Here is a 25,156-nt window from a genome sequence, read left to right on the forward strand (position 1 = left end):
CTCAATCTTGAACCCCAAGCATTCACTTGGTCATTGGGGTATCAATTCGACCGCAAGCTTTCGTATATACTGGACGTAAGTGAATTTTCTTGCCTCGTGGTCGCCTGTCCACCAGTTAGCATTGGTGCCCTGACTTTGCCAATTCCACCATCTTTTCAAGTCCGTCGTCTCGATGGTGATAAATGGATTCACAGCAATCGGAGAAGGCTTCCTGAAGCACTCCAGACTGCTACTGGCTCTAACGAGTCCCTGACCGCCTTTCTATATTTCGTGAATCGACTCTAACACAGCTTCCAGTTCCTAGTCTCTCCAACTCCTTAGCAACAATGGCTGCCTCCGAAGCTGAAAGCTCTGCTGCCGAGCGACTCCTGCAGAAGCACACGGAAAACCACCAACCGACTGTTGAAGATGTCCCTGACGAAGAGCTCAAGCCCACAGCCAAGGCGAAGGGCCTCAACATGGAATCCGAGGAGGCCTTTCCTGGACTCGGTGGCTCCTCCTCCTCCTCCTCCAAAGGCAAAGCACCAGTGAACAACATTCCCATTTGGGGCGCAAAGCTGAATGGCAAGTCGAATGGAACAACACCGGCCAATGGCACCCCGGGTACCTCTACCCCAGTCTCCCACACCTCGACGCCTGCTCCTGGCAATGCACCTACGCCGAATGTCTTCATCCCCGGTCGTTACGTGGAATCAATAGAATTAGATCCCAACGACATCATGCCCCGAGCCCAGCTCAAGCGACCGATTGCCGATATCGTGAAGGATCTCAATCGCAAGTCTCGTGCTGTCCTCACCATTTCTACCAAGGACAGGGGGAAGCTGAAGATCGAAGCTCAAGGCCCTCAGGACCCGGCGCAACAAGCCCTTCGCGATCTCGTCGCTCAAATCGGCGCCAAGCAGGTCATTACGATCCAAATTCCGAAATCAGCAAGAGCACACATCATTGGCAGGCAGGGCGCTACCATTAAGTCGATTCAGGAGAAGTCAGGGGCGAGGATAACACTGCCCAAAGATGATGGCCAAAGTCCCGTTGACGACGATGACGATAGTCTCATCAACATCACTATCGAGGGCAACACCATTGCTGCTGCCTCTGCTGAAGACTCCATTCGGAAGATTGTCAATAGCCGGTCGGCCAATGTGGCAACAAAGCTAAGGAATATCCCTGCCGAATTTTACCCGTTCATTGCTGGCCCCAACAACAGCCGTGTCAATGCTCTCGAGTCCGACCATGGCGTGCAGATTCGCGTACCTCCGCATCAGCCTTGGTCTCATTCCGTTCCGGAGGTGCCGGCCTCAGGAGAACGACCGTTGTTCGCCCCTGCCAACTATGAGAACCATATCCAACTTGCGGGTGACCGGGCCGCCGCTGCCGCCGCTCGTGCTGAAATCGATAGGCGTGTCCGAGAGCTCCAGAACCAACTGCAGATGGATCAGTGCGAAATTCCTCGAGGACGCCACCAGTTCATCGTTGGCGATCGAGGTATGCCCATGGACGACTTCTTTGCTGATACCAACTGTGTCATCATTCTCCCCCGAGAAGAAGGTATCGAAACTGTCACTGTAATTGGCTTGGAAGACGATGTCAATCGTGGACTTGAGAAGGCCATGGATCTGGCTATGAATTTGAATACAGCAAACTTTCATGTTGCCCGAAACCACAAGCATGTCAGCGGCGGAGCGCCCACTTATTGCCGGGATGTGTCACGCTACCTGAGACAGCGCAAGGAAATCGAGCGTCTGGAGCAGCATCATCATGTTCACATCAACACGCCCTTCATGGAAGGTATCGAGTCACCCTGGGAGCTGTATGCACGAGATGGCAAGAACCTTCTCAAGGCACAGAAAGAGGTGCAGTCAATTATCGGTGGCCACCCCCCATCCCGTCTGGCATCCGTGCCTGTTGACCCCTTCTTCCATGCGTACCTTCGAAGTGATGTCAAGCCACGGCTTCAAAGCGACTATGGCGTCCACCTAGTTGTGCCGGAAGCCGCTGAAGCTCAACTTCCCGTGATTCTCGTCTACGAAGGGCAATCAGGCCCTGATGAAGACTACCAGATCCCGCAAAAGGCCCCCAATGCCGAAGAGCTTCGGGCATTCCAGCAAGGCTTGGATGGTGCTCGGACGCACATTCTCGACCTCATCAACAAGCAAGAGCAGATTAAGACCGAGACGCTTGACGTTCCGGCCAAGTATCACGAGAAACTGCGAAGATTCATCAAGAAGGAGCAGGACATCACGACGCGCACTGCTGGTGGAATTCCTGTCCGCGTGAGCGTAAAGGGCATCACAGTCACAATGCGTGGGCCTGCATCAGCTGTAGCGTCGCTTGCTGAGAAGGCCAGAGCATTTGTCCAGCAAGAGCAGGAAGACGACAAGGAGCGTGGCTTTACATTGTCGTTCGAGTTCCCTCAGAAATTCGCGAACCATCTCATTGGCAAAGGCGGCAGCCACATCAAGGAGCTGCGCGACAAGTTCGACGTGGAAATCCAAGTTGATAAGGGCATGGTTGAGTTGAAGGGTCCCAAGGCCAAGGCCGAGAAGGCAAAGGCTCACATACTTTCATTGAGTCGGACATGGGCTGATGAAACGACACACACCCTGAAGATTGAGCCCAAATACCACCGAGAGCTGATCGGTGCCCAAGGCGGCCAGATTGGCCGACTTCAGAACCGCTACGGAGTCCACATAAATTTCCCGCGAAGTGCGCGCCCGGCTAAAGAGGATGAATCAGCCGCGGCGGACGCTGCCAGTGAGGCTGGTAAGCCGCGTCGCCAACAAGGTCCTGACGAGGTTGTCATCAGAGGTTCCAAGAAAGGTGCCGACGAGGCTCGTGATGAGATCTTCTCATTGTACCAATACCTGAAGGACAACTCTTTCACTGCCAATGTGTCGGTGCAACAGAAACAGCTCCCATCCCTGATTGGGTCTGGCGGCTCTGGCATGGATGAGCTTCGCCAGGTGACGGGTGCCAAGATTGATATTCCTAACGAGCGCAATGAGGCTGAAGATGCCATTGTCGACATCCAGATCAAAGGCACTAAGTCTCAAGTTGCTGCAGCCAAGAAGATCATTGAGGAGAAGAAGGCTGTTTTCGAGGACACTGTGGTCAAAACCATTGATGTCGACCGCAAATGGCACAAGATTCTAATTGGACCTCAAGGTATGTCACTAGTTTTCTTGATGATAAGCTTTGGTTTCAAGCGGCTAACAACCGATTTTAGGTTCCACCCTTCGGGACATCATTATCAAGGCTGGAGGACCCGAGGACCGCCGGCTGCAAGCCCGATGTATCCAATTCCCCAAGCAAGACACTGACGGCAATGCCATCACGGTGGAGGGCCGCCAGGATGTTGTCAGCAAAATCATTGCCAGCATCGAGGCTGCCGTCTCAGAACGAGCTAGCCAAGTGACAGAGACCATAGAAGTATCTACCGAGAAGCACCGCACGCTCATTGGACGTGGTGGTGATGCGAAGCGCAAGTTGGAAGCCGAGTTCAACGTCTCGATTGATATACCACGCCAAGGCAGTGGCCAGACCGGGGTCAAGCTCGTTGGTAAGCCTGCCGACGTGGAGAAGGCCAAGGATCATATCTCGACTTTGATCAAGGAGCAACAAGGCGAGACGGTCCAGGTGCCACGAAAGCTGCACAACGCCATATCTGACAATGGCCAATTCTTCCGCAAGCTCCGAAACGATCACAAGGTGACTGTTGATCACGCTGGCCAACCGACACCACCCAAGTCAAAGCCTGTGAGCACTCGTGCCGGCAACAACGGCGCGATGCCGTTGATAACCGACGATCCAGAGCAAGCAGCAGACGCTCACTCTTGGAACATTGTCGACAACATTTCCACCGAGGAAGGCGACATACCGTGGGTCCTCAGGGGAAGCCCGGAGAACATCGAGCGGGCTAAGAAGGCAATTTCTGCCGCGCTTGAGCAGGCGCAGAGGAGCAATTCGACGGGCTATCTTGTTCTCCCCGACCCTTCGACCTACCGTTACGTGATTGGCCAGGGAGGTTCCAAGGTCACCTCGATCAGGAAACAGAGCGGTTGCAAGATCACAGTGCCCCGAGACCAGAACGGGGATGCCATCGAGATCAACGGATCGCGAGAGGGCTGCGAGAAGGCGAAGGACCTGATTCTCGAGGCTGTCCGTGATGGGCTGGCTTCCCGTCAGCGGGATTAGAAGTCTCGCGGGGCAGGCCCAGTCTTTTTGCAGGTATTTCCTGATACCGAGGCACTCATAGAGGGACCCTCGGATTACGTCGATCCCTGGTGATTTTTCATCTGGTACAGTCATGGATTTGTCCGAACAACAACGGCTACATCGGTGTGAAGCCACGGAATAGCAAAGTAGAATAATCTTGGGCGAGTATTGCTGCTTGAGCACGTCCTCGGTGCTGCGGTCTGCAAAAGTTCGCTTTTTAAAAGGTTGTAAACTTTGGGGAGCTGGGGCGGGGCAAAACACCATTTTCTTAGCTATAGTTATCTGTACCTAGGTAAAGAAAAATTCTTACTTTGACATTATTGAAATATTCATTTAGAACCCGACAGTCGTGATCTGTCTTGTGATCTGTCAGTAATGCTGGTGTCTAGTCCCAGAGATTTCCTCCCAGTCAAATCGTGTTAACCACGGGAGACTAGCTACAAGTAGATTATGAAGCCGACATAATCTATGATTACTCGGTAGGGAATAGTTTCATGTACTCATGATGAACTAGGATGCAGCGGTGATATCGTCCATCGTCTCTATCTCCAGATGCTGCTCTCACCCATCTAACAGATGCTACCACTAATGGAACTTTTGAATAGATACAAAACGAATTTCAGTGAGATGGTTGCGGATAAGAGCAGAATCTTCTTGGGCAGATCACTTAGCATTCATTGGCTTGTTGTTCAGGGTGTACTGTGATGTTGATTTGTCGGTTCAATATTTGTGAAGAAGATTATGTTTCGTGGCGGATATGAGTGTCCTGTTTTGCACAGCTGAGAGGCTTGTATTTCAAAGTTTTCTTTCAAGGAGAGTGGTGATTCTTGCCCGACGAGGATAACATAATGGATGCTTGTGTTGTTTGCCACGATAAGAATGACCGGTTACAGGGGCCAGAGAGAACAAAGAACATGCGACATTGTCTACTACATTGGAGTCAACAGTCGAGACCCAGTTTGATGAACCAAGCAATACAGTGAATTCTGATAATCTCTCAGCTGTCTATGGCATTCACAAATTGCTCTTCGGCTGGCTCATAGGCCTCACGCCACCAGTTGGTTTGAGAGATGCTAAAATCCAGTGTATCTAACAACGAACACTATAGCCACCCATCGGGGAAATATGGGGCAGTACTGATATCGATATTCCAAGACATTGCTAGAAGGTCGGATACGAAGTATCTGGCGCCATGGCCCCGGTGATCATCCCCAACTGTACTTAGGCAAACTATGGCCTCATGACCTCAATACTCACATCCCCAGCCTACACATTTGAAAGTTAGCCAGAAGAAAATGCCTAGAAGTCTGCGTAGATCGAAGGATTGAATAAGGTTAAAAGCTAGCGGAAGATATATGAAAGTTCGTCTGAACCGAGGGGTAGTTCAGATGGCTTGGCGCCAGACTCGGGGGTAAAAACGTGGAATAGGCCAGAACCTGCTTACTTCAGATCGATAAGCAGAGTTTCTGATCTCACTAAATACCCAATCTGTCAAATTTCGATCTCTTCTCAACTATATATTCGGGCTTTTGGCTTGTGGAGAGCCAGCACATCAGGATGCACCCATTGCATAGCCACTGTGGATAATAGTCTCCCCACCACTTGGCTTCGATACTCATTCACTGTCTATAACCCTCAAGCTTGTGCCAATTTCTCTGATGTTCAATCGTAGCCATTGGACAAAAGTATTCACATTTGGATAATCGACGACCCAGCATTCGCAACTCTAGCTGATTGGCTTCGCTCGAGGTCGGCATTATTTACCGGGTTCGTCTCGACCACTTATGCCAGCCCCGTTCTTAACACAGTGATCCCTACAGCCTCGGTTTCTCAGAAACTGTATCTTCATTTATAGTCTTGTCTCTACCCTCCCACCGTTGTTGGGAGATCAGGAGTTGAAGCGACGGGACCTCAATATAGTTGAGGTTGGCTATAATCATGGCGATGGTTTTGCATTCGATTGATTACCGCCAGATGACTTTACAATGTGAGATATTTTGATGGTATAAGTCCTGACAGCCTTCTCAGTTCAACTTACTTTTCTTCCATCACCATCATCTTCATCACCAAACCACAACTCACCTTCAAACCAAACATGCTTACAAAATGCCTTCCCTCCTATCCCCTAGAAAACTGTCTTCCAACTTCTCTGCCCTGGCCGCCACGGCCGCCGGGCTCCAGAGCCATAACACCCTCTTCCCAACCAACATCACCACTGGTGGCGGCGGTGGAACCAGAGAGCTACAAATCACCTTTGCCGAGCCAGCAGGGACCAGCGACCTCCCAGCTGTGCAGACCATTGTGGCGGGCAACTCGTTCTATGGCGGCATGTTCCTCTTTGACCGCTCACCCAGGACGCCGCTGCCTTTATCCACGCGGTCGAATGTCATGCTGGGTGCTACTCACAGGGAGGTGGTGCAGTGCTTGGGGACCTGTCAGTTGAATGATGTGTAAGTATTGTTTTCATTGCTCTCCACCTCATCCAGGGTTTCACTCATTTGTGGAGATGGAGTTGGTGGACAGACGTCTGTGAAGACGCAGCCACATTCCCACAAACGAGCGGACCATCAACAGTCAACGACGGCGGGGCCAAGGATGCCGAGGACAAGGTGTTCCAGCACAATGGCGGTGGGCTGCTGGAAGTTAAGAACTTGTATGTCGAGAACATGGGCTGCATGTACCAACCTGGCGGGACCTGCGGTGAGATGCCTGCCCGGGCATCAACGTTTGATGACATTGTAGTCAATGGGGCGAACATGGTCACGGGCATGAATGGGAACTTTGAGGATACTACGACAGTTTTAAATTCTTATGTTGTTTCGGAGAGCATTTGTGAGTTGTTTGAGGGGTCCAGGGGAGTGAGGAGCCGAGTGTTACGACTATGGTGCTGGATGGGAAGACTTGTGCGACTAGTAATGTTACTACTAGTGGTTGTTAAGAATGGGACTTGGTGTTTGGTCATGGGATATGAGGAGCTTGATATTCGTTCAACTGGATAGTCCATGCGATAGTGGAGTTTTGTTGTATTATTTGTAACCGTTACCTTGAGAACTTGGTCCGCGTGTTTCTAAATGTGTCTTGAACGGTGTGAGTGTGTGGCATTAGGAAAACTTCGTACTTGACAGAATTGATGTACTGTGCAGCTCAGAGCAGCCCTGCCTTGTTTCAATGGATGTGATCATTGAAGTGCATGAGAACCAAGTCGTGTACAAAAAGGGTCTCAATGTCAAGTATGCTTAGGGTAACCCCATGTCGCTCCTGGGTAGCTCCCGGGTAGCTCTCGAGCAAAATTCTGGTGGGGTCCTGGTATCAGTGGTATCCCATCGCGACATCGAGGTTGCGGGCAGATCACTTTCAGAAGGCTTCCAAAAATTTGTTACTCCTTACAGCTGCTCCGAGGTCGTATATCTCAGTTGGTCCCACCCTTGAATTTTGAGCCGAGTCTTAATCTTGATAATGGCTTCCCTCCCACAAACCTTCGACCGTAAGTGGTTACTGCCCTCATCTGAATGAAAGCCTCGAAAATTTACCCCGCCAAAGTTGGCGATAACAAAAACTTGACCGGCCAAATGTGCTGACATTTCCGTCAACACCAGGACCGGTCCATATCGCCGTCATTGGCGGCACCGGCCTCTACAAGATCGACGGCTACACACCGGTCGCCGTGGTGAACCCCGAGACACCTTGGGGCAAACCCTCGTCGCCGATCCACATCCTCGAGCATAACGGCGTGCCCATCGCTTTCCTTGCGCGCCACGGCGAACACCACCAGTATGCGCCGCATGAGGTGCCCGCGCGCGCCAACATAGCCGCCCTCCGCCACATCGGTGTGCGGTGCGTCATCGCTTTCAGTGCGGTCGGCTCCCTGCAGGAGGAGATCAAGCCCATGGACTTCGTCGTGCCCGACCAAATCATCGACCGCACCAAGGGCATCCGGCCATTTACTTTCTTCGAAGGCGGGCTTGTTGGCCATGTTCCCTTTGGCGATCCCTTCGATAGCAAGATAGTGAATGTGGTCAAGGGCTGTGCGGCCGCTATGAAAGGCGAGGGCGTCACGCTACATGATAAGGGGACGGTGATCTGCATGGGTACGTACAAAATCTTGCATGACTGGATTTACGACCTGGACTAGACTGACGAGACATACTTTCTACAGAGGGGCCTCAATTCTCTACTCGCGCCGAATCAAATCTCTACCGCTCCTGGGGTGGCTCCGTCATCAACATGTCGGCACTGCCCGAGGCCAAGCTTGCCCGCGAGGCCGAGATGGCGTACCAGATGATCTGCATGGCTACTGACTACGACTGCTGGCACAGCACTGAGGACGTGGATGTTGCCATGGTTATGCACCACATGTCGACCAACGGTCAGAACGCGAAACATCTGGTTGGTGCTGTACTCGACGAACTCTCCAAACAGGAGAACAGCGACTTGGTCACGGCTAAGCACTGGGAAGGGGCGAGCAAGGGCGCTGTCATGTACTGCACTATGCCTGAGGGTCGTAGCCCGGAGGCTTTGAAGAAGGTCCAGTATCTGTTCCCAGGGTTCCTCAAGGAATAGGAATATTATCTATCACGACCCAAAGGCCGACGGAGATCAAATCAAAGCGTGGCACGAGTTGGATGAGGCCTTGCCGTGCGGGTGAGGAAACCTCTAGATGTATATCATTCTCCTATCTATGGGGTATATGCAGCCATATCCAGGGGCTAAACGGCCTTCGAAACCACGCTTCCTGACACAAAATACAACAAATATTCTTGAACTTAGCATTGCCCATACTCTAGCCCTTTTCCAGCCTCCCTTGCCTCTACTCGATTCTGAATCGTTTCTGACCTCCACAGATCAAGGTTTGTCATCCTTTGAACGTAATCGTATTCCAACGCTGATCTCAGCCTGTTGCCGCGTATCGAGGCCTCAAATTGGGCAGCCGCATAACACACATCTCTTTTGTATACCGTGACATCGGGAGTACCCCTGTCCGGCAAAAATACGTTTTCTATCTTTGCCCAGTTGCGAACTCGCCCGTAGCTGTGTTGACCATCTGTTCCCTGGCCTCTTACCGGATCTGTTCCCAGAATATCAGCATCCCTTTGAGTAGCGGATGCAGACTTTTCACCTTATCCTACGTGACTTTCGTCATACCGGAACCTTGAGATGAGGTTAGAACTGCCGGTAAATTCCCATATATTTCAAGGGGTCGCTGTGGTGTTCCACGACCACCGCTCGCGTTAGAAGAGGTTTCCTGCCGACAAACTCCTCGACTCGTGACAATCCTGACTCAACGATACTGTTATACTGGCGCTTCTAGTCCTCGGGCAGAGTATCGCGCAACCGGGTAGCATCAGACCCAGCCCAGAGCGAACTGCACAAGCAGTCTTTGGGGCATTCCCAGCACGCCTTTAGGCTCCCTGGGCCAAGCTCATCGGGGCCATGGGATGCAAAGGCCTCTCGTCGGTGGCAGACGCAGCAGCATGGCATCCATCATACGCTCAGCCATTCGGGGTGGTAGATGTGCGTGCATTGGAAGACTATGAGGTTGCCGATTTCGTCTTCCACGTGGCAGATGACGCATTGTTTTAGGGGTGAGAGTCGTAGGGTGGAACGAGTGGGCAGCTTGCACTACCATAGCTTTAGGACCTGCGTTGCTGGCCGCTTATTGACCATAGTGTGAGTTTCGAGCAATTATGATCTCCGTTGGCGGCTGAATGTATAGTGCTGCTGGATTCTCAATTGGCATGTGTCTTAGCGTGGGGTAGGTTTAGAGTTGATGGGGTACCAGAATCAGTATGGTCAGTTGTGAAAGTGCTGGAGCATGTGAAGTTCTTACAATGCTTTGTCGTTGCCCCTGACGATCTATACTCCGGCTTATTCGCGTCGAGGTCATATGCGGTTGCTATTTGAGTAGATATGGTGACATTTACTCAACTCCCTGTCTTCAAGTTTGTTCTAAATTATGTATCTTGCATAATTCGGACGTAAGAATATTGACTTTACTTCCATCTCAAGTCGCCTAGAAGATTATACTCCATACTGTCGGGTCTAGAGAATTTCCTGAATCGGTTAGATTTGATTCCCGACTCGACTATGCGCCGCTGTGGATTTAGAGGGACAGCTGTGACGGCATGTACATGTATGGTGGGGTTGGGTTGATCCACGCTGCCACGATAATCGGACGCAAGTCGTCAGCTCCTCAGCACTTTAGATCAGGGTTTTCCGTTCGCCTTTTCGTCCCCTCGTTTCATTTTTTGAACTAATGCCATCTGACTCGGAAACCAGACCCAATTCCTCCCGCAGACACATACTTCTGCTCTCGCTCGTCGTCGTGATCCTGGCGTCGTTTCTCACCACAGCTTTGCCCCGCCTGTTCCTCCTCGCAACCCAAGTTTCCATACCTCTATCTTCCAACATCCGCCAATTCACCACCAACCCCCCCAAGATGTCGTTCGCGAAAGAACTCGAAGTGGCCCAGCTGGCGGTGCAGCGCGCCGCCATCCTTACGAAGCGCGTCTTCCACGAGAAGGCCAAGGGCACGTTGAACAAAGACGACAAGTCGCCCGTCACCATCGGCGACTTCGGCGCGCAGGCCCTCATTATTTCCTCGCTCAAGGCTAGCTTCCCCGCGGATGAGATCGTGGCAGAGGAGGAGGCGAGCACTCTGCGCGATGACGCCAACCTGCGCGCGCAGATCTGGGACGTGGTCAAGAACACAAGCCTGTCGGATCCGGCTGCTGAGGACATCCTGGGCGGGCCTGTCAAGGACGAGGAGACCATGTTGACCATGATCGACTATGGAAACTCCAAGGGCGGCGCCAAGGGCAGGATATGGGCCATTGACCCCATTGATGGCACCAAGGGCTTCCTGCGCGGTGGGCAGTACGCTGTCTGTTTGGCCCTCATGGTGGATGGAGATGTCAAGGTCGGCGTGCTTGGGTGCCCGAACCTGCCTATCGACGATGCAACGCAGTTGACCGCCGAGATCGGCAAGGACCAGACGGATGAAGGGAACGGTGCCTTGTTCTCGGCTGTGCTGGGACAGGGGGCTACGAGCCGGCCCATGAGCACTGGTGGTTTGGAGAAGGAGAGGAGCATCAGCATGCGGCCCATCACCGATATCAAGAAGGCAACATTCTGTGAGAGTGTCGAGGCCGGCCACTCGAGCCACGGCGACCAGGCTGAGATTGCGAAGAAGCTGGGCATCAACAACCCCAGCGTGAGGATGGACTCGCAAGCCAAGTATGCCAGCATAGCGAGAGGCGCGGGAGATATCTACCTGAGGTTACCGGTTAGTGCTACTTACCAGGAGAAGATCTGGGACCATGCCGCTGGAGACTTGATTGTGAGGGAGGCTGGGGGCCAGGTGACAGATATCCATGGAAAGAGGTTAGACTTTACGGTTGGCCGGACGTTGGCGAACAATAAGGGTGTGGTGGCTGCGCCGGCTGGCGGACATGCTGAGGTCCTTGCTGTGGTCCAGGAGGTCTTGGGCAAGAAATAAGGGGCTGCCATAGAATCGGCATGTTTGGTAGCATCGGCAATACTCGGCCAGTAATCGATGTTAGCCACAACGGGTTGAATCTAAACTTTATCGCCTCCGCGTTTCTGGCCTTTCAACCTGAAGCCTGTTGTTAGTAGTTGCATCTGCAGCGATTTATACGAAATTATGTAATGCTCACACACGGACCTGAAATTGTAGAAGTATACCACTATTTCCAAGCGGAAGATAGTATCAACGGCGCACCGAGGCGGAATGCACGATTTGTTTTCATTTACTACACTGGAATCCCGTGGTACACCTACATCATTTTACACTTGGTGCGCTATTGATTCTGTCCTCCGCTTGACTTCCTCACTGGTATCCTAGCCCGAATGATGAAAATAGGGAATCCAAATTATATTTTTCTTTTTCTTTTCTTCTTTTATTTCGAATGCTACTACCCTAAACTAAGCTGTGACCTTTAAAACCAAAATTGATAACAAGACCGGAAGGGGAAGAGGAAGAGAAGAGAGGAGAAAGAAACCGAGGATCGGATGAGGGCGAAAAGGGGGAGGAACAAACCTGAGAGGTCGGAGAAAAGGGAGGAATTATTGAAAAGAATTCAAAATAGTTAATCAGAAAACTATCAACGATGACTCTAATCTAGTCTCGTAGCCCTTGCTCGAGTTTCCTAGGTGGCCCTGAAGAGGAAAAAAGAGAGAGAGGGAAATGAAGTGACGGAGGAATGGTGCCTCATATATATCCAGTGAGGAGACTGTTGGACAGTGTGAGTCAGCAGTCGCCATAGAGTAGTTGGTTGATTCCGAGGGCTGAAGAAGTGTGAAAGTGTTCAGTACCTGGGATTGAAAGAGTCCCCTACATGGAAACGCGGCAAGTGTCGGGGCGAAAGAAAAAAGGTCTTGAGAATCCTTATTCTTCTCTTTTTTCCCTTTTATAATATGGATGTGACACTGCTAAGTCATTGTCGCCTTTTCGCCAATTTGGCAACCTGTAGCTTCAGCCCGCATTCGTAGTACACTCACCCCTCCCTTTGGTACAAGGACACTTTGGAGTGTATACTGCTATTCCTGAATGCATGTTGCAATCAACCACCCAGCCACGTAGGAAATTAGTGTAGCTTACACGAGCATCGTCTGACCAAGGGCATGTTAGGCCATTTGTCCTTATGAAATTGTTTGTCCCCGGTATTCCGGTGTAATATGATGATGTAACCAAGTTATCCCACCTGGATGCGCGCCTTACTTATTTTGCCACGTTACGCTGGGCCACGTTCGTGCTGGAGCTTGGAGTGATTGCCAGAGTAGTAGAATTGAAGATCTGTTAGCCATGGGTGTGAATACAGACATTGTTACAACTTCAGAGACGAAACATCGACAAATACTGCACACGGAGGCTGGAGATGCATGTTGAAATACGAACGCGGACATGAAAGTTATCACTAGGTATTCAGCCTACAGATTTCCGATTTGATCACCATCGATTGCTAAAAGACGATGAAGCGTTGAGTCTCAGCGGGGAATGTCACTGCGAATGCGATTTAAGGTCTAGTTTGGAAGTACACCGCCCGCAACTTCCTCCAAACCAGTCTGAAGCCCTGGTCCATTCCATGTATGCTCTCGACGTCCGCAAATTGGACGACGTTACTATAAACCTGTGCGCCACCTCTGCAAAAGACTCGCAGATCATACTTCGACAGATATCAGGTCACATCAACAGATACAGCGCCCTAACCCCCTTCTCCGCCGCGGCAATATGCCATGGCCGTACATCGACCTCCTTTTCCACCATGCCCCTGGCGCGCGCCAGTGTCCCCAGACCACGGAAGTACGTCAACATCTCCCTTAGCAGAGTCTCGTAAGCGCGTGGGTTGCCCTCGCTATGCACAATGTTAACCTCCATTACGACGGGCGGGTCTTCGACTCGCGTCCCGCTCCGCTTGACTAGGTATCCACTCGCTATGGCTGGGTTGAGCTCCGTCAGCGAGTTGGAGTTATTGAGTCGGTGCGAGAGTACGGCGCCCCAGGTCTGATCCGTCACGTCGACGAGTGTCGCATCGGCATCTGACTCTGGCGCCACCGCAGAGTCACCGCCGCCCGGGGTTGGAGCACTGGTCGCCGTGTCACGCAGGGACGGGGTAGGCGGATTCCCCGACTGCTCGGGGGAGACCATAGACGCTTGGGGTGTGGAGACAGGCGTGGTGTAGAGGGCACCCAGCGCGTTGTAGGGCACTTTGACCGCCGGGGGGATGAGTTGCAGTGACGGATCCGTGTCGACGGTGAGCAGCGTCAGGGTGATTGATTTGGGGTCTGACTGCGCCAATATGGACCAAAGCTCAATTTCCGACTGCTCCATCACGCCACATTTGGTGATGATTATACGCCAATGCACTTTCCAGACGCTGATGAGGTCACGCGTTGTTTGCCAGATCTCGTGGGCCACGTCCGCCAGTGGGGTCGCTATAGATTTGCCCTTTCTCCCGAGACAGTATGAAGCTGTCATCTGCTTGCTGCCTCGGTTGTCTGTCCACGCGGCAGTGACCCAACGTTCGTCTATGCTTTGAGCATAGGCGATATGAAGACACGTGTTCTCGTGCAGAAGTGACGCAGATGGTGACGCAGACAGTTTGAAGTCTATCATCCGTGGTAGGGGCTTCTCAAGCACGATTGCAGGTGACGGTACGGGTCCACCAAAGAAAGTGCATCGGTCGTAGGTTTCGATCGCTAGTCGGATAAAGTCGACAGGTGACGGTGTTGCCAGGGAACTTGCCGAGGCAATGAAATCAATTGGAACAAGTTGCAGAGCCATCTCGTTCTCAGCCGGTCTGCGGCTGGCAGCTACGAGTTTCTTGTACCTCTCGAAGAGTTGATGGAAGGAATAGCACGATTCCACGACAGCCCCAGGCGTGTCCGCAGGATATAGAAAGAACACAACGAAATTTGTCTCCTTGGCTGTTAGCTGGAACAATTCGTCACTGAGTTTTGACAATCCTGCTAGCTGCGCAGAGCCCAAAATGGATGGAATGCTCTGCAACGTTTCACTGGGGTTGTCGACTTGATACGGTAGCAAACCACCGGGAATTTTGACAGATTCTGTTAAGCGACTGAAGGAGCCCAATTTCAAGGATTCGTAGATACTCTGCATCCTGTCTAGAAAGCAGTCTACATCGTCCTTGAGGCCAGCAAAGTCCGGATATATGCATATGGCGTTGATATCCTTGTTCCCATTGGAAGGACCAAGACCCAAGCTCTCCCAGAACGAGATCGCAGACGGCAGTACCGACAGTTTTGATTCATACCGTCGTAACTCAAAGTGAGGGGACGGTATCTGGAACAAGTTGTTGGGTTTCAACTGATCTACCCCGGGTGGCCGGGGCTGCATTCTCGTAGGCTGGCCCAAGAGAGGAATATCTTGAATCTCCATGAATGGCCTGAATTGGGAGTCAACGGGTTCGCCGAAACATGTTGGGAGCATCGACTTGAGGTCTTGAACTGATTGATTTGTGATGCTGAGCAAGTCGCGCCGGCGATCAAGTTGTGTCTGAAGGGACCGGTGTGCTTCGTTCGTTAGATGTAGCGTGCTAGTTGATGCTTGTTCCATCAGAATCTGCGCGGCCATGACGAAGTCTTGATCGGCAAGTGACACCTCGAACGACGGCGGTTCTGGGTCGGCAAAGTACTTTGCCAGTGAAAGTTCAACTTCCGACTTGGAGAACCTAGGCAGGTCGAGCGACAATTGGGGCGAGGCTGCATCGAGGCATTCGAGTTCCTTGAACGAGGTAGCCAAAGATTCTCCATCATCGTCTCCTCGCCGCCGCCTGACACTGGTGGGCTTCGCTGGAGACAGGGGTTCGTCGCTCTCGTAACTTGAATCATCCAGATCAGACACAAGACTGATCTCGTCAGCATCTGATGGGGGATCATCCAGTTTTGTGGGACTGGGATGCTGCGAGGTAGAGCCTTGCCCGTTGACCATTCGAACAAAAATCTCACTGATATTGGCTGGCGGCTCCTTGAGGCCCTTGCGACCTCTGTTATGGCGTCGGAGATATTCGGTGGTGGGGGGTGCATTGAATGTGGACGGGCCGGGTCCCTGACTGAAGGAGACGTCAAAACGACCGTTTCCCTGGTATTTGCTGTTAACAACAGATAGACTAGGCCCGAAATCGACCTTGTCAAATATGCTACCGGGTTGTGATATTTGTATTTGGGAATTTTGTTGGAATGCCTTGCGATTATCCAGGGACGCCCGGATCCGCTTGAAAACCGTATCTGGATTGAAAGGGCTCGCCTGCCTTTTTGTACCGCTTGATTGCTGGTGCTGATCTGGCTGTGTTTCAACAGGACGGCGAGCATCTTCAGTCAAAGAACTTCGGGCATGCTTCAGCTCTGGTTTTGCGAACACAGGCGACAGAGGAACAATGTGAGGTGGTGGTTGAGGAGATTCGACCTTGAGTTCAGTTGCTGCTGGAGCGTCGAGATTTGGATGCAAATTGAGGTTTGTATCCGCGCCTGTCATGTCTTGTAGATCGAGTGTCAGTTCCATGCCGTCGGGTTGTTCATCAAAGAAATTGAAATCAGCATCCGTGATATCGTTGTCACCAAACATGTCAGGGCCAAGGTCACCAAATAGGTTCTCCGATTCGAACGAACCGGTGGCACGTTCGCGCTTAACGCCCGTGTTCTCCCAACCATCATGATATGTGTCCCCGGGTATAGTTATGACAGTGTCGATGTCAACCATCGCCATCGCACTTGGGTTATTTCCCGGGCTAGATACCGTTCCATCCATGGAAGGCGTAACGCCTACTGGGATTTGTACGCCATCGGGCGGCGTGGGATACATTGCACCCGCTGGTGGTCCTGTGTTGCCCAGCCGTTGTAATGCCAAGGGAGACAGCCCAGCTGTGTTCTGTATCTGTCCATCCGACAAGGCAGTCTCACGCGCGGCTGCGGCCTCCCTCTCTTGGCGCTTCTTGGCCATTTCCTCATCTCGCTTATCACTGCCCAGGAACCACGTTTTGGCAAGAGTGAGAGGATCATAGGACTTGTGTGGTTCCGAAGGAGGGGGCTCTTCAGCACCGCCTTTTAAAGATAGCTTGGAGAGTGCCTTGCAGAAGCAGAGACTGGAAGGCCATGATATGTTCGGGGACGCATGCGGTAATGGCGTGCGCTTACCGTCGAATTTCGGCTCTGTAGGTTTTCGACGAATTTGCTGAAGGTTGAGCCATTTTTGCGACCCACTGACTGGACATGAACCGTTCCGAGCTTCTAAGAGCTTCGTGCATATGCTCCTCCACGGGTGTGATCTCTCATCCCTCTCGGACCGCAATCGAAGAGTCTGCGTATCTGGTGATTGTCCAACGGCGCTCTCTACCGAAGAGCGTTCGCTGTCAGCAGGAATTTGGCAAGTCGCGAATACACCTAGAGGGGCAGCTAGGACGGTGATTCCTATTGAAGGTAGGGTGGCATAGTCGGACAATGTGTCTAGACCTTCCACTGTTGAGAGGCTGATTTCAGCGACCAAAACACCCGTGGTTGTTAGGTAGGCTCGCAACGAAGCAAGAATGGGTGCATTTGCGCTACCTTCGTCTTCCATAACTTTGGGAAGCAGCATAGTCCGCGGGTTCATTGGAGTAGCGCCTGTCTTCGCACAGAAGGCTGTCGATAGCGCCGAAAGAACAGCAGATATGAAGTGCCCATGGGTATCCCGTATTGAGGTTGGCGCAGAGTTTGCAGCATCATTGCTGGTCCCCAGCTTCGGTTCTTGTTCGACGGAAAGACCAAGAGTAGGTTGTGTAGACGGTGCTGTGGCTGATGAAGGATTCCTGAAATTCAGGTCTAGAATAGCAGAACCGCTGGATGAGGAGCTACTCGGGGTATTTGCCGCATTTGGTCCAAAACCTCGAGTTTTCGCCAGTGCCGCGGGCTCGTATGCTCCCTCCTCGGCTAACGATAGTGTGTATCCCGATTTCTGAACCGATTTCGCAAAACCAGAGGTCTCGGGCTGGGTGCCGGGAGCTCCATCTTTGCGCCAGACCCGAAAACACCATAACCCACGGCGAGTACCATCGACATATGCCAAGCAACCGTCATTCTTCAATGCGCTTTCGAGTTCAAGTGCTCCTGGCCCAAAGAAGGTCGCCGGCGGGGAGACGGGTTCGTAGAATGCATAGCCAATGAATGAAATATTGTTCTAACAAAAGACCATTAGTCATGTCAAGGCCAGTGAAAATATTCGCTTTTTGTACGCACAACCACTAAAGCATTAGTCTGATATTCCGCAGCGTCCATATCGTAAGCCGGATCGTGGCAATCACTGTATCGCCTGGCAGATATGCCTTCCTGCCTGCGCTTTGGATAGACACACGCTCGAGAGGTTACCGGGCGCCCAAGGCAGTCGTAAATCGACGCGTGTGAGTCAGCGTACCTGGCGCTGCATTCGATACGCTGCAGTCGCAATCGCAGTCGGAGGTTATGGTTCGTACTGTCGTGGTGCTCGAATCCATCTCAACAGCGCCTGGCGAATGGCGCGACTTGGAGACTTTGACCGGGATCCGTCACCGTGAGACTAAGGATCGACGCGTCGCGAGAAGGTTATGCCCATTCGTGGTGATGGTGATCGTAGTTGGGTCTGGATAAGTGACAACGCGAGGCTGCGGTCTGTTGGGGCTTATACCTGAGCAGTCTAGGTTAGATGCCGTCGTGTTCGTCGTCGTCGCAAACCCGCAAAGCGTCCGGTACTCCCGTACCCCGAATATCCATTAATAACAGGCTCAATGTGAATTGGCTGGGGTGATAAGCCTGCTGTGGCTCACGGAGAGGCATCCAATCCCTTGCGTTGTTAGTGCAGATTTCGGGCTGGGCCGGGGCTTCCGACGCATTGGTGCGGCGTGGGTACCCCAGCCCAGCCAGTTCACGAAACTCGCTGGAACCGCTTCAGGTGGGTCCGAGTGTGGATCACCCAAGCTAACCTTGAGCTTCTTATCCAACATTTTTTCTCTTATCGCCCCTCCAGCGGATTTTTCTTCAACGCCAAAAGCTACATCTGGAACCGCGTCTCACTCATCTCAGGCGGCAATAGTCCAGTGTTGATTTACTCTAGACGTCGCTATGAAGGCCGAAAAGCTTGGAGATGTTTCCGTGTACACTGTCGCGGGCGCAGAGACAGCGCGTCCGCTTCCCGAATGGGTCAGTTTAAGATCGCGAAGATCAAGGTATCTAGTGATCGCAATCGCTAACTTTGATATAATATAGCTTGCCAGGAGACGAAAGCGCAGTCTCAAGACCAATTCGGAATACCAGAACAGGGTGGAACTCCTGCAGGATTTTGAATTGTGAGTTGCTCCAAAAACCCATACCTATTACTTTGAAGCCTTACTGACATGTCACAGCGAAGAGGCGAGCCAATGTATTCGTGTTAGTGAGGATGGCGACTGGATTATGGTTAGTATTCGGCTTTCCGCTTGATTTTGTCTCCCTCCTTTGCGGAGAACTGCAACATCCTTCTTGAAGATGCACATGCCCTGGCAGATGGGCATCAGACTTCCGACTTAGCTCAAGCTTGTTTGGGAAATCATGACTAACAACCCTTCGCATTTAGTCCACAGGCACATACAAGCCTCAAATGCATGTGCACTATACGCCTCACCTGTCTCTCTCCTTCGCAAGACACACGACGTCTCTAAATACGACGTTTCGTTTGCTCTCTTCAGACTACACCAAGTCTCTGCACCTCCAGAGTGATCGCTCATTAGAGTTCCACGTACGTTGACACTGGTACCATCCTTTCCGTTCTTGTTCTATTTCATGAGCAGCCAACTCGGAATAGTCAGTTGCTGCTCCTGAGGCTTCATGCAAGCTTCCCAAGGGACTTTACAAGTTGCAATTGCTGATTTATGGGCCGTAGACGAAAGGGGGTTGTCATTACGCGACTCGCATTCCCCGCTATGGCCGCGACTTGGTCTACGATAGACATTCAACAGAGGCTCTGATACCATCCGTGGGGCTTGATGCAGAGGGTAGTGGCGAAGTGTTTCGCATGTGAGTAACTTTCGTCTTGTGCCGGTAATTTACACACACAGCTATGCAACTGCGCCTCTCGGACTTTGAATACTTCACCACGGACCTTCCACAGTAACTAACATGCATTGGTATAGGAATCTTGAATTAGGGAGATTTATGAAGTCGTATCAGATCGACGTTGGTCGCGATGATTCTGTTGAGACTGGTTTGCAGGGCGGCATCAACGTAGGTAGCGTTAACACTGGTGCTATTGCAGAAGACAGGTCAGTTGATTTCTCCCAATGACCACACGTCAGGGGTGAACCAGTTCAACATAACGGGATTCGCTGACTTAAGTTTTTTCCAAGTCATAACCTTTTAGCCTTTGGAACCAGCGTCGGCACCGTCGAGTTTTGGGACCCTCGTTCAAAGAGTCGAGTGGCTATTATCGGTGGCCAAGAAGAAATTACTGCACTTGATTTCAACCCGACTGGATTGTCAATAGCCACCGGCACGTCAACAGGCTTGGTCAAGATATTTGACCTGAGAAGCCCGGTCCCATTATTTCACAAGGATCAAGGCAACGGATTCCCAATCAAGGAATTGATACACTTGACTACTGCCTCGCAGGAGAAGAAGATTCTATCTGCCGACAAGAAGACGATCAAGATATGGGCCGAGGACGACGGCAAGCACTGGACATCGGTCGAGCCCCTTGTCGACATCAACTCGGTCGCTTGGTGTAAAGGCAGTGGCATGATACTTACGGCGAACGAAGGCAGAGCTCAGCACAGCTTTCTTATACCACAGCTGGGCCCCGCCCCGAGGTGGTGCTCCTTCTTGGACAATATGGTTGAAGAAATGGCGGAAGAGGTTCAGACCACCACATACGACAACTACAAGTTCTGTACCCTGCCAGATCTCAAGTCGCTGGGGTTGGATCACCTCATTGGGAAGTCCAATCTGCTGCGGCCTTATATGCACGGTTACTTCGTTGCCTCCAAATTCTATGATCAAGCCAAGTTGATCGCAAACCCATACGCTTGGGAAGAGGAGCGAGCTAAGCGCGTCAAGGAGAAGGTTGACAAGGAGCGCGCCAGCAGAATCCGTGGAAACAAGAAGGTCAAGATCAATCAGAAGTTGGTTGACAAGCTTCTCAAGCGACAAGAAAATAGAGCCCAGGTCGACACCAATGCTGGACTACTTGGTGACGACCGTTTTGGCAAACTATTCGAGGATGAAGAGTTTGTGGTCGACGAAAACAGTCGCGAATTCCAAGTTCTCAACCCGAGCACAAAGATTGACCCTAACAGTGGCGCTACGAATAAGCCTGCTGTAGAGTCCCCAGCGGAAGAAGACACCGACATGGATGGCTCTGACGAAAGTGAGGATGAAATTGTCCCTCAACGGAAGTTGAAGGACGTGGTGGAGATGCGAGTCTCTTCGTCGAATGCGGGTAGCGGTCGTCATTTCAAGGACACAACGCTGGGTTCCCGAGCTCAGATTGCCGTTCGGAGCAGCAAAACACGGCCCGGTGAAGTGGTCGGGGAACAGTCCATGTCGTTCGTTCCAGAAAGAAAGAAGAAGCAGAACAACCAAGATGTCCCCGAGCAACAGACCACGAAAGACAGGAGGAAATCGGATGCTAGACGAAGTGCGAGCGGAAATACTTTCAGGCAAATGTGATACCCAGACGATGCACACGAAACGTCGAGTCATTGATAACCTATTTATACATACAAGCGAGAAGACCAACCAGCCAAGTGGGCTCATTATACCAGAACACCGAAGGCAAACGCTGACGCAAGTCAAATACCCAATAGAAGTCATGTCGACATTCACACATAACAATATCCTCAAGTCCTCCCAATATGGTTCATAACCTCCAGGGCACAGGTGGGCCTTACTTCTTTGGCCACTTGCTTCGTTTGCTCCGTCCTTCTGGGCTCTGTCGAGTACTTGGCTGCGCATAGCCCTTTTCAAGATCCTCGGGCCGCAGACGTGGGGTCGGTGGCACATCGTCAAGGCGAACACGATTTCGGGATGATCTCCCCGACAACTCTTTGACGGATTTGGGAAACTCGGAGCGGCGAGGTGTCAGGGCAGTGACCACTTTCTTAGCCGACTTGCGGATAGTCTCTTTGATCTTCCACTCCCGCTTCTTAGCAATATAGAAGAGAACAGCCATTGAGACTAGATATGAGTTAGCTTTGCTGAAGCGCGTTCCAAAGGCGAAAGAGAACATACTGCCGAGCACAGCGACGACACAGACGACCACAATGATGGCAACCATGGCCCCATGCGATAATTGAACACCTCCAGAGCTGGTACCGGATGCTCCTGCATCACTATCGATTGCACCACCAGAGTTTGCCGAACCGGAACCGCTGTCATTGCCTCGGGTGGCTGGGTCCTCCGTCGCTAGAGGAAAGTATGACGAAGTGGTAGTCGCCATGACGACCTGCAGTGAAGAATCTCGGTGGGTGTGGAGATGGGTCTTTGTTTATGTTTAGTAATGCAAGCGTTGAATGTTCAATTCAACCCAGTCGAAGGCTCGGATGCCAGGAATAATAGAAGAAGAGCCAAACGTGTACTACAGTCCGTCAGATTATCTACCGGTAACTATATATGTGAGTAATAGACCACTACCGGCCAGGAATCTAACGTCCCCACTGTCTGTCCAGCCGCCCAAGAGGGGCCGCTCCGTGAAGCCATCCCACTGATGTGACATGGCAAGTCGGGTCTGCAAGGTAGCAAGTGCTGGGTACAATTTTCGGCACTCGTCAACTGTGTCTCATGCAAGCCCTGCACCTCTGATGCCGTTCAAGACCCCGCTGCGCCCCGTAGACTCATTGGGCATGCAAGGAACAGCACCGTGAAAGGAGTCTTAAATCAGAATACATTCAGAAGCTTGGCCAAGGTGATTGGTACAGCTCCTGAGCGAAGCGCTGACCAAAAAAGCACTTCACATTTGGAACGTGGGGACTGACCAATGAAGGAAGAGGAGACTAGGATCATCGCTTCCTGCAGGTGCATCATGGCCCGTGCATATCGACTCCATCGCTCTCGACATCCGTCACATCCATAGGGCGGGCACCTGCTCCAAAGATTTCTAACTGTGCAATGAGCATCGCGAAATCATCGTTGGCCTTGACGCAGATTCTTTGCCGAACGGCCCTATCGAACTTATCACCCTATTGACTTGACCGCTTCCATGCAGAACATGACGAGAAATGAGTCGATGTTCCCACGTTCGGCAGTGCTGCGACTCTTGCAACCTTGTCAGCGTATTTTGGAATGAGTCTTCACCAAGACATCTTCCAAGACCCGACAAGACCCATCCGTCTCACTTGCCGCCCATGAGAATAGCATCACTTGTCCCCATGGCCCAAGGCCGGGACGGACTCTGCATGCCATACTGCGGCAGAAAGCTCGGCGATCTTGGTCAAGAATATTTTTGGAACTCACGTGGTTCTATTTGTGGCTCGAAACATGTGGCGCCGACATTTGTTTGCACCCAGACCAAGCGTTTTTACACTCGGAAGTCGCTATTCTTGAAAACTAACATGGGAAGTCTCAATTTTCTTAAGTTGAATGCACTTGACGACAGCGGAAATAGCCTCACCAAATTACAAATAAGGCCAAGGACCATTGACGTCTTGGACCAGCATCTCGAACCACGTTTTCGAGCTCGTGCTTCCCGCAGCGTGGTGTTATCCAATGCTACCCCGTGAGTGGGACTCGCACGGCAATCATTATCTTACGCAGTCGCACAATAGGAATGCCGACGCAAGGATGCATATCTCCGACTGTCAATTTCCCCATGCACGCTGCAAAGGCTATTTTCGACATAAACGACCAAACTCTATGCCGAAGACCACGGGCAGGAGAATCCTCGTAGGCGCTATAGTCAAGCTCACAACTGGTTCATGACAGGTTTTGTTGCAACACGCTTAACCAAACAAATCAGCCTGACTTGTGCTACATATTACCCCATCATTGGAGTATTGCAGCATCCGAGCATATCATGTGGCTATAAACAGAAGCAGTTGCTGACCACCACCTGTCAGAATTGCAACGTGGATATCACTCGTGGCAGGACTGCGTGAATCCAAATAATCTACGCAAACACCCATCGTCGTCGTCAATTGTTGGACTTCATGTCTTGTAGAAAACTGACCGGGCTAGTTTTTCCATTGCTGAGCCGGAAGGGTTACTGTTCAAAGCAAGGAGGTTGACGGTGCCGGACGGAATGCCAGTAGAGGCATCTGAGGTTTCAATGTTTTGCATGTACGAGCTCAAGGAAGTGGGGGACTACTTCTTGCACCATAAGAGGGCGGGATGGTAGGCACCGAGTCCGGTGATTGGAGAGATACCATCGACGTACCGGAGATGTTGTTGGTAGCCGCAGTGCTGTCGATCCAGGAGCTCAGAATGCTGGAGCTTGGGGCGAAGATGTCGAAGACGGCACCGTAGCTGGAGTAGCTGGCTCGGGCGTTGGCCGATGTTGTAGCACCGATAGTGCAGGCGTTGGCGTTATTGTTGCCAGTGGCGACGGCCAGGAAGACGCCAGCACCGACCATTTTGGCGGCTGCGGTGTTCACGGCGAGGGAGGCAGCGCCGCCGAGCGACGTATTGGCAACAGTGCCGTTGGGGCAAGATCGCGTATGCCAGTCAGTTGTGACAAAGTACATGCCAGCAATGACACCCGAGTTCGTTCCCGAACCATAAGCGTCTGGCACCTTGACAGTGTATAGCTTGGTCTGCTTTGCAACACCGGAGGTGGTGCCACCTGTAGTTCCAGACACGTGGATATCGTGGTCGTTGCTGTCTCCGGCGTAGTTTGCCAATCAAGTTGCACGGCCTCCGAACCGCGAGTGGGCCGTGTACTATATATCTCGAGGTATTAGTGATTCACTTCTCGAGGCTTGTTGTAGGACTCCCCGTAGAGTCCAACGTCTATATGGCATAATAAGAAAGGAGGTAAAGGGCACTGACGATTTCAGTGTTGATGACATAGGCGCATGTTTCCGCGCCAGCACTGCTGTCGTACACGTAGGTAATGCTTCCCACCGCCCGATGCGTTATGCGAGCAATACCCCAAGGAGCTCCAGTTTGTGAAACAGGCGTTGATGTTCACAAAAGCGTCCTGCTCCATATATTCGACCGGCAAATGGTTAGCTTAAAGTTGATACGACGGTCGACCGCTACTTACATCAGCATGGTTCTGGACAGCCTCCAGAGAGAGCCTCTTGAAACCCTTGATGGTGTAGACATGATCGGTCTCTCCCCCAAAAGGTTATGAACGTCACTGACCACTGCAGTACTGAACCCCTCCTTGAGCTTGACGATGTAATTGCCAGCCATGGGTTTGAACCCCTGGAGACAAGAAGTGGCGCTGGGCCACCTTCTCGCTGCTTCAGAGTAGCCGGATCAGCGAGGGCCA

At 51.8% G+C, this 25,156-nt stretch overlaps 9 protein-coding genes across 9 annotated transcripts; 6 read left to right on the plus strand and 3 right to left on the minus strand.

Annotated features, from left to right (window-relative positions):
* Positions 1–326: 326 nt before the first annotated feature.
* Positions 327–4,194, plus strand: BCR38DRAFT_487106 (RNA binding effector protein Scp160; the record flags this gene model as incomplete). The annotated part of the gene is made up of 2 exons (XM_040864112.1): positions 327–3,165; positions 3,227–4,194. The coding sequence occupies 2 exons, from the start codon at positions 327–329 to the stop codon at positions 4,192–4,194; spliced, it is 3,807 nt and encodes a 1,268-aa protein (XP_040713430.1).
* Positions 4,195–6,456: 2,262 nt separating this feature from the next.
* BCR38DRAFT_326539 (pectate lyase-domain-containing protein) lies at positions 6,457–7,067 on the plus strand (the record flags this gene model as incomplete). The annotated part of the gene is made up of 2 exons (XM_040854814.1): positions 6,457–6,665; positions 6,728–7,067. Coding segments are annotated over 2 exons (549 nt in total), but the record flags the coding sequence as incomplete, so codon positions are not given.
* A 467-nt stretch (positions 7,068–7,534) lies between these two features.
* Positions 7,535–8,986, plus strand: BCR38DRAFT_439959 (methylthioadenosine phosphorylase). Its single transcript, XM_040860671.1, has 3 exons — positions 7,535–7,699; positions 7,812–8,303; positions 8,372–8,986. Exons 1-3 carry the CDS (start codon positions 7,672–7,674, stop codon positions 8,773–8,775), a joined length of 924 nt encoding a protein of 307 aa, XP_040713432.1. The 5' UTR covers positions 7,535–7,671; the 3' UTR covers positions 8,776–8,986.
* A 1,181-nt stretch (positions 8,987–10,167) lies between these two features.
* On the plus strand, positions 10,168–12,002 carry BCR38DRAFT_439962 (3',5'-bisphosphate nucleotidase). Its single transcript, XM_040860672.1, has one exon. It carries the CDS (start codon positions 10,469–10,471, stop codon positions 11,708–11,710), a length of 1,242 nt encoding a protein of 413 aa, XP_040713433.1. The 5' UTR covers positions 10,168–10,468; the 3' UTR covers positions 11,711–12,002.
* A 1,162-nt stretch (positions 12,003–13,164) lies between these two features.
* Positions 13,165–18,492, minus strand: BCR38DRAFT_373135 (mediator complex subunit 13 C-terminal-domain-containing protein). Its single transcript, XM_040857304.1, has 2 exons — positions 17,962–18,492; positions 13,165–17,902 (listed from the first exon to the last, which is right to left on the minus strand). The coding sequence occupies exons 1-2, from the start codon at positions 17,998–18,000 to the stop codon at positions 13,415–13,417; spliced, it is 4,527 nt and encodes a 1,508-aa protein (XP_040713434.1). The 5' UTR covers positions 18,001–18,492; the 3' UTR covers positions 13,165–13,414.
* A 216-nt stretch (positions 18,493–18,708) lies between these two features.
* BCR38DRAFT_32737 (WD40-repeat-containing domain protein) lies at positions 18,709–21,505 on the plus strand. The gene is made up of 7 exons (XM_040854826.1): positions 18,709–18,897; positions 18,964–19,043; positions 19,101–19,152; positions 19,310–19,471; positions 19,616–19,749; positions 19,866–19,994; positions 20,079–21,505. Exons 1-7 carry the CDS (start codon positions 18,820–18,822, stop codon positions 21,394–21,396), a joined length of 1,953 nt encoding a protein of 650 aa, XP_040713435.1. The 5' UTR covers positions 18,709–18,819; the 3' UTR covers positions 21,397–21,505.
* A 108-nt stretch (positions 21,506–21,613) lies between these two features.
* Positions 21,614–22,165, minus strand: BCR38DRAFT_459264 (uncharacterized protein; the record flags this gene model as incomplete). Its single annotated transcript, XM_040862261.1, has 2 exons — positions 21,614–21,903; positions 21,958–22,165. 2 exons carry the CDS (start codon positions 22,163–22,165, stop codon positions 21,614–21,616), a joined length of 498 nt encoding a protein of 165 aa, XP_040713436.1.
* Positions 22,166–22,819: 654 nt separating this feature from the next.
* On the plus strand, positions 22,820–23,542 carry BCR38DRAFT_32760 (uncharacterized protein). The gene has a single exon (XM_040854829.1). The coding sequence runs from the start codon at positions 22,944–22,946 to the stop codon at positions 23,442–23,444; it is 501 nt and encodes a 166-aa protein (XP_040713437.1). The 5' UTR covers positions 22,820–22,943; the 3' UTR covers positions 23,445–23,542.
* Positions 23,543–25,077, minus strand: BCR38DRAFT_494514 (peptidase S8/S53 domain-containing protein; the record flags this gene model as incomplete). The annotated part of the gene is made up of 6 exons (XM_040864727.1): positions 23,543–24,024; positions 24,087–24,537; positions 24,583–24,599; positions 24,709–24,818; positions 24,922–24,994; positions 25,027–25,077. The coding sequence occupies 6 exons, from the start codon at positions 25,075–25,077 to the stop codon at positions 23,869–23,871; spliced, it is 858 nt and encodes a 285-aa protein (XP_040713438.1). The 3' UTR covers positions 23,543–23,868.
* Positions 25,078–25,156: the final 79 nt, after the last annotated feature.

Source organism: Pseudomassariella vexata, assembly GCF_002105095.1.
Source record: "Pseudomassariella vexata strain CBS 129021 chromosome Unknown BCR38scaffold_10, whole genome shotgun sequence".
Classification (NCBI taxonomy): domain Eukaryota; kingdom Fungi; phylum Ascomycota; class Sordariomycetes; order Amphisphaeriales; family Pseudomassariaceae; genus Pseudomassariella; species Pseudomassariella vexata.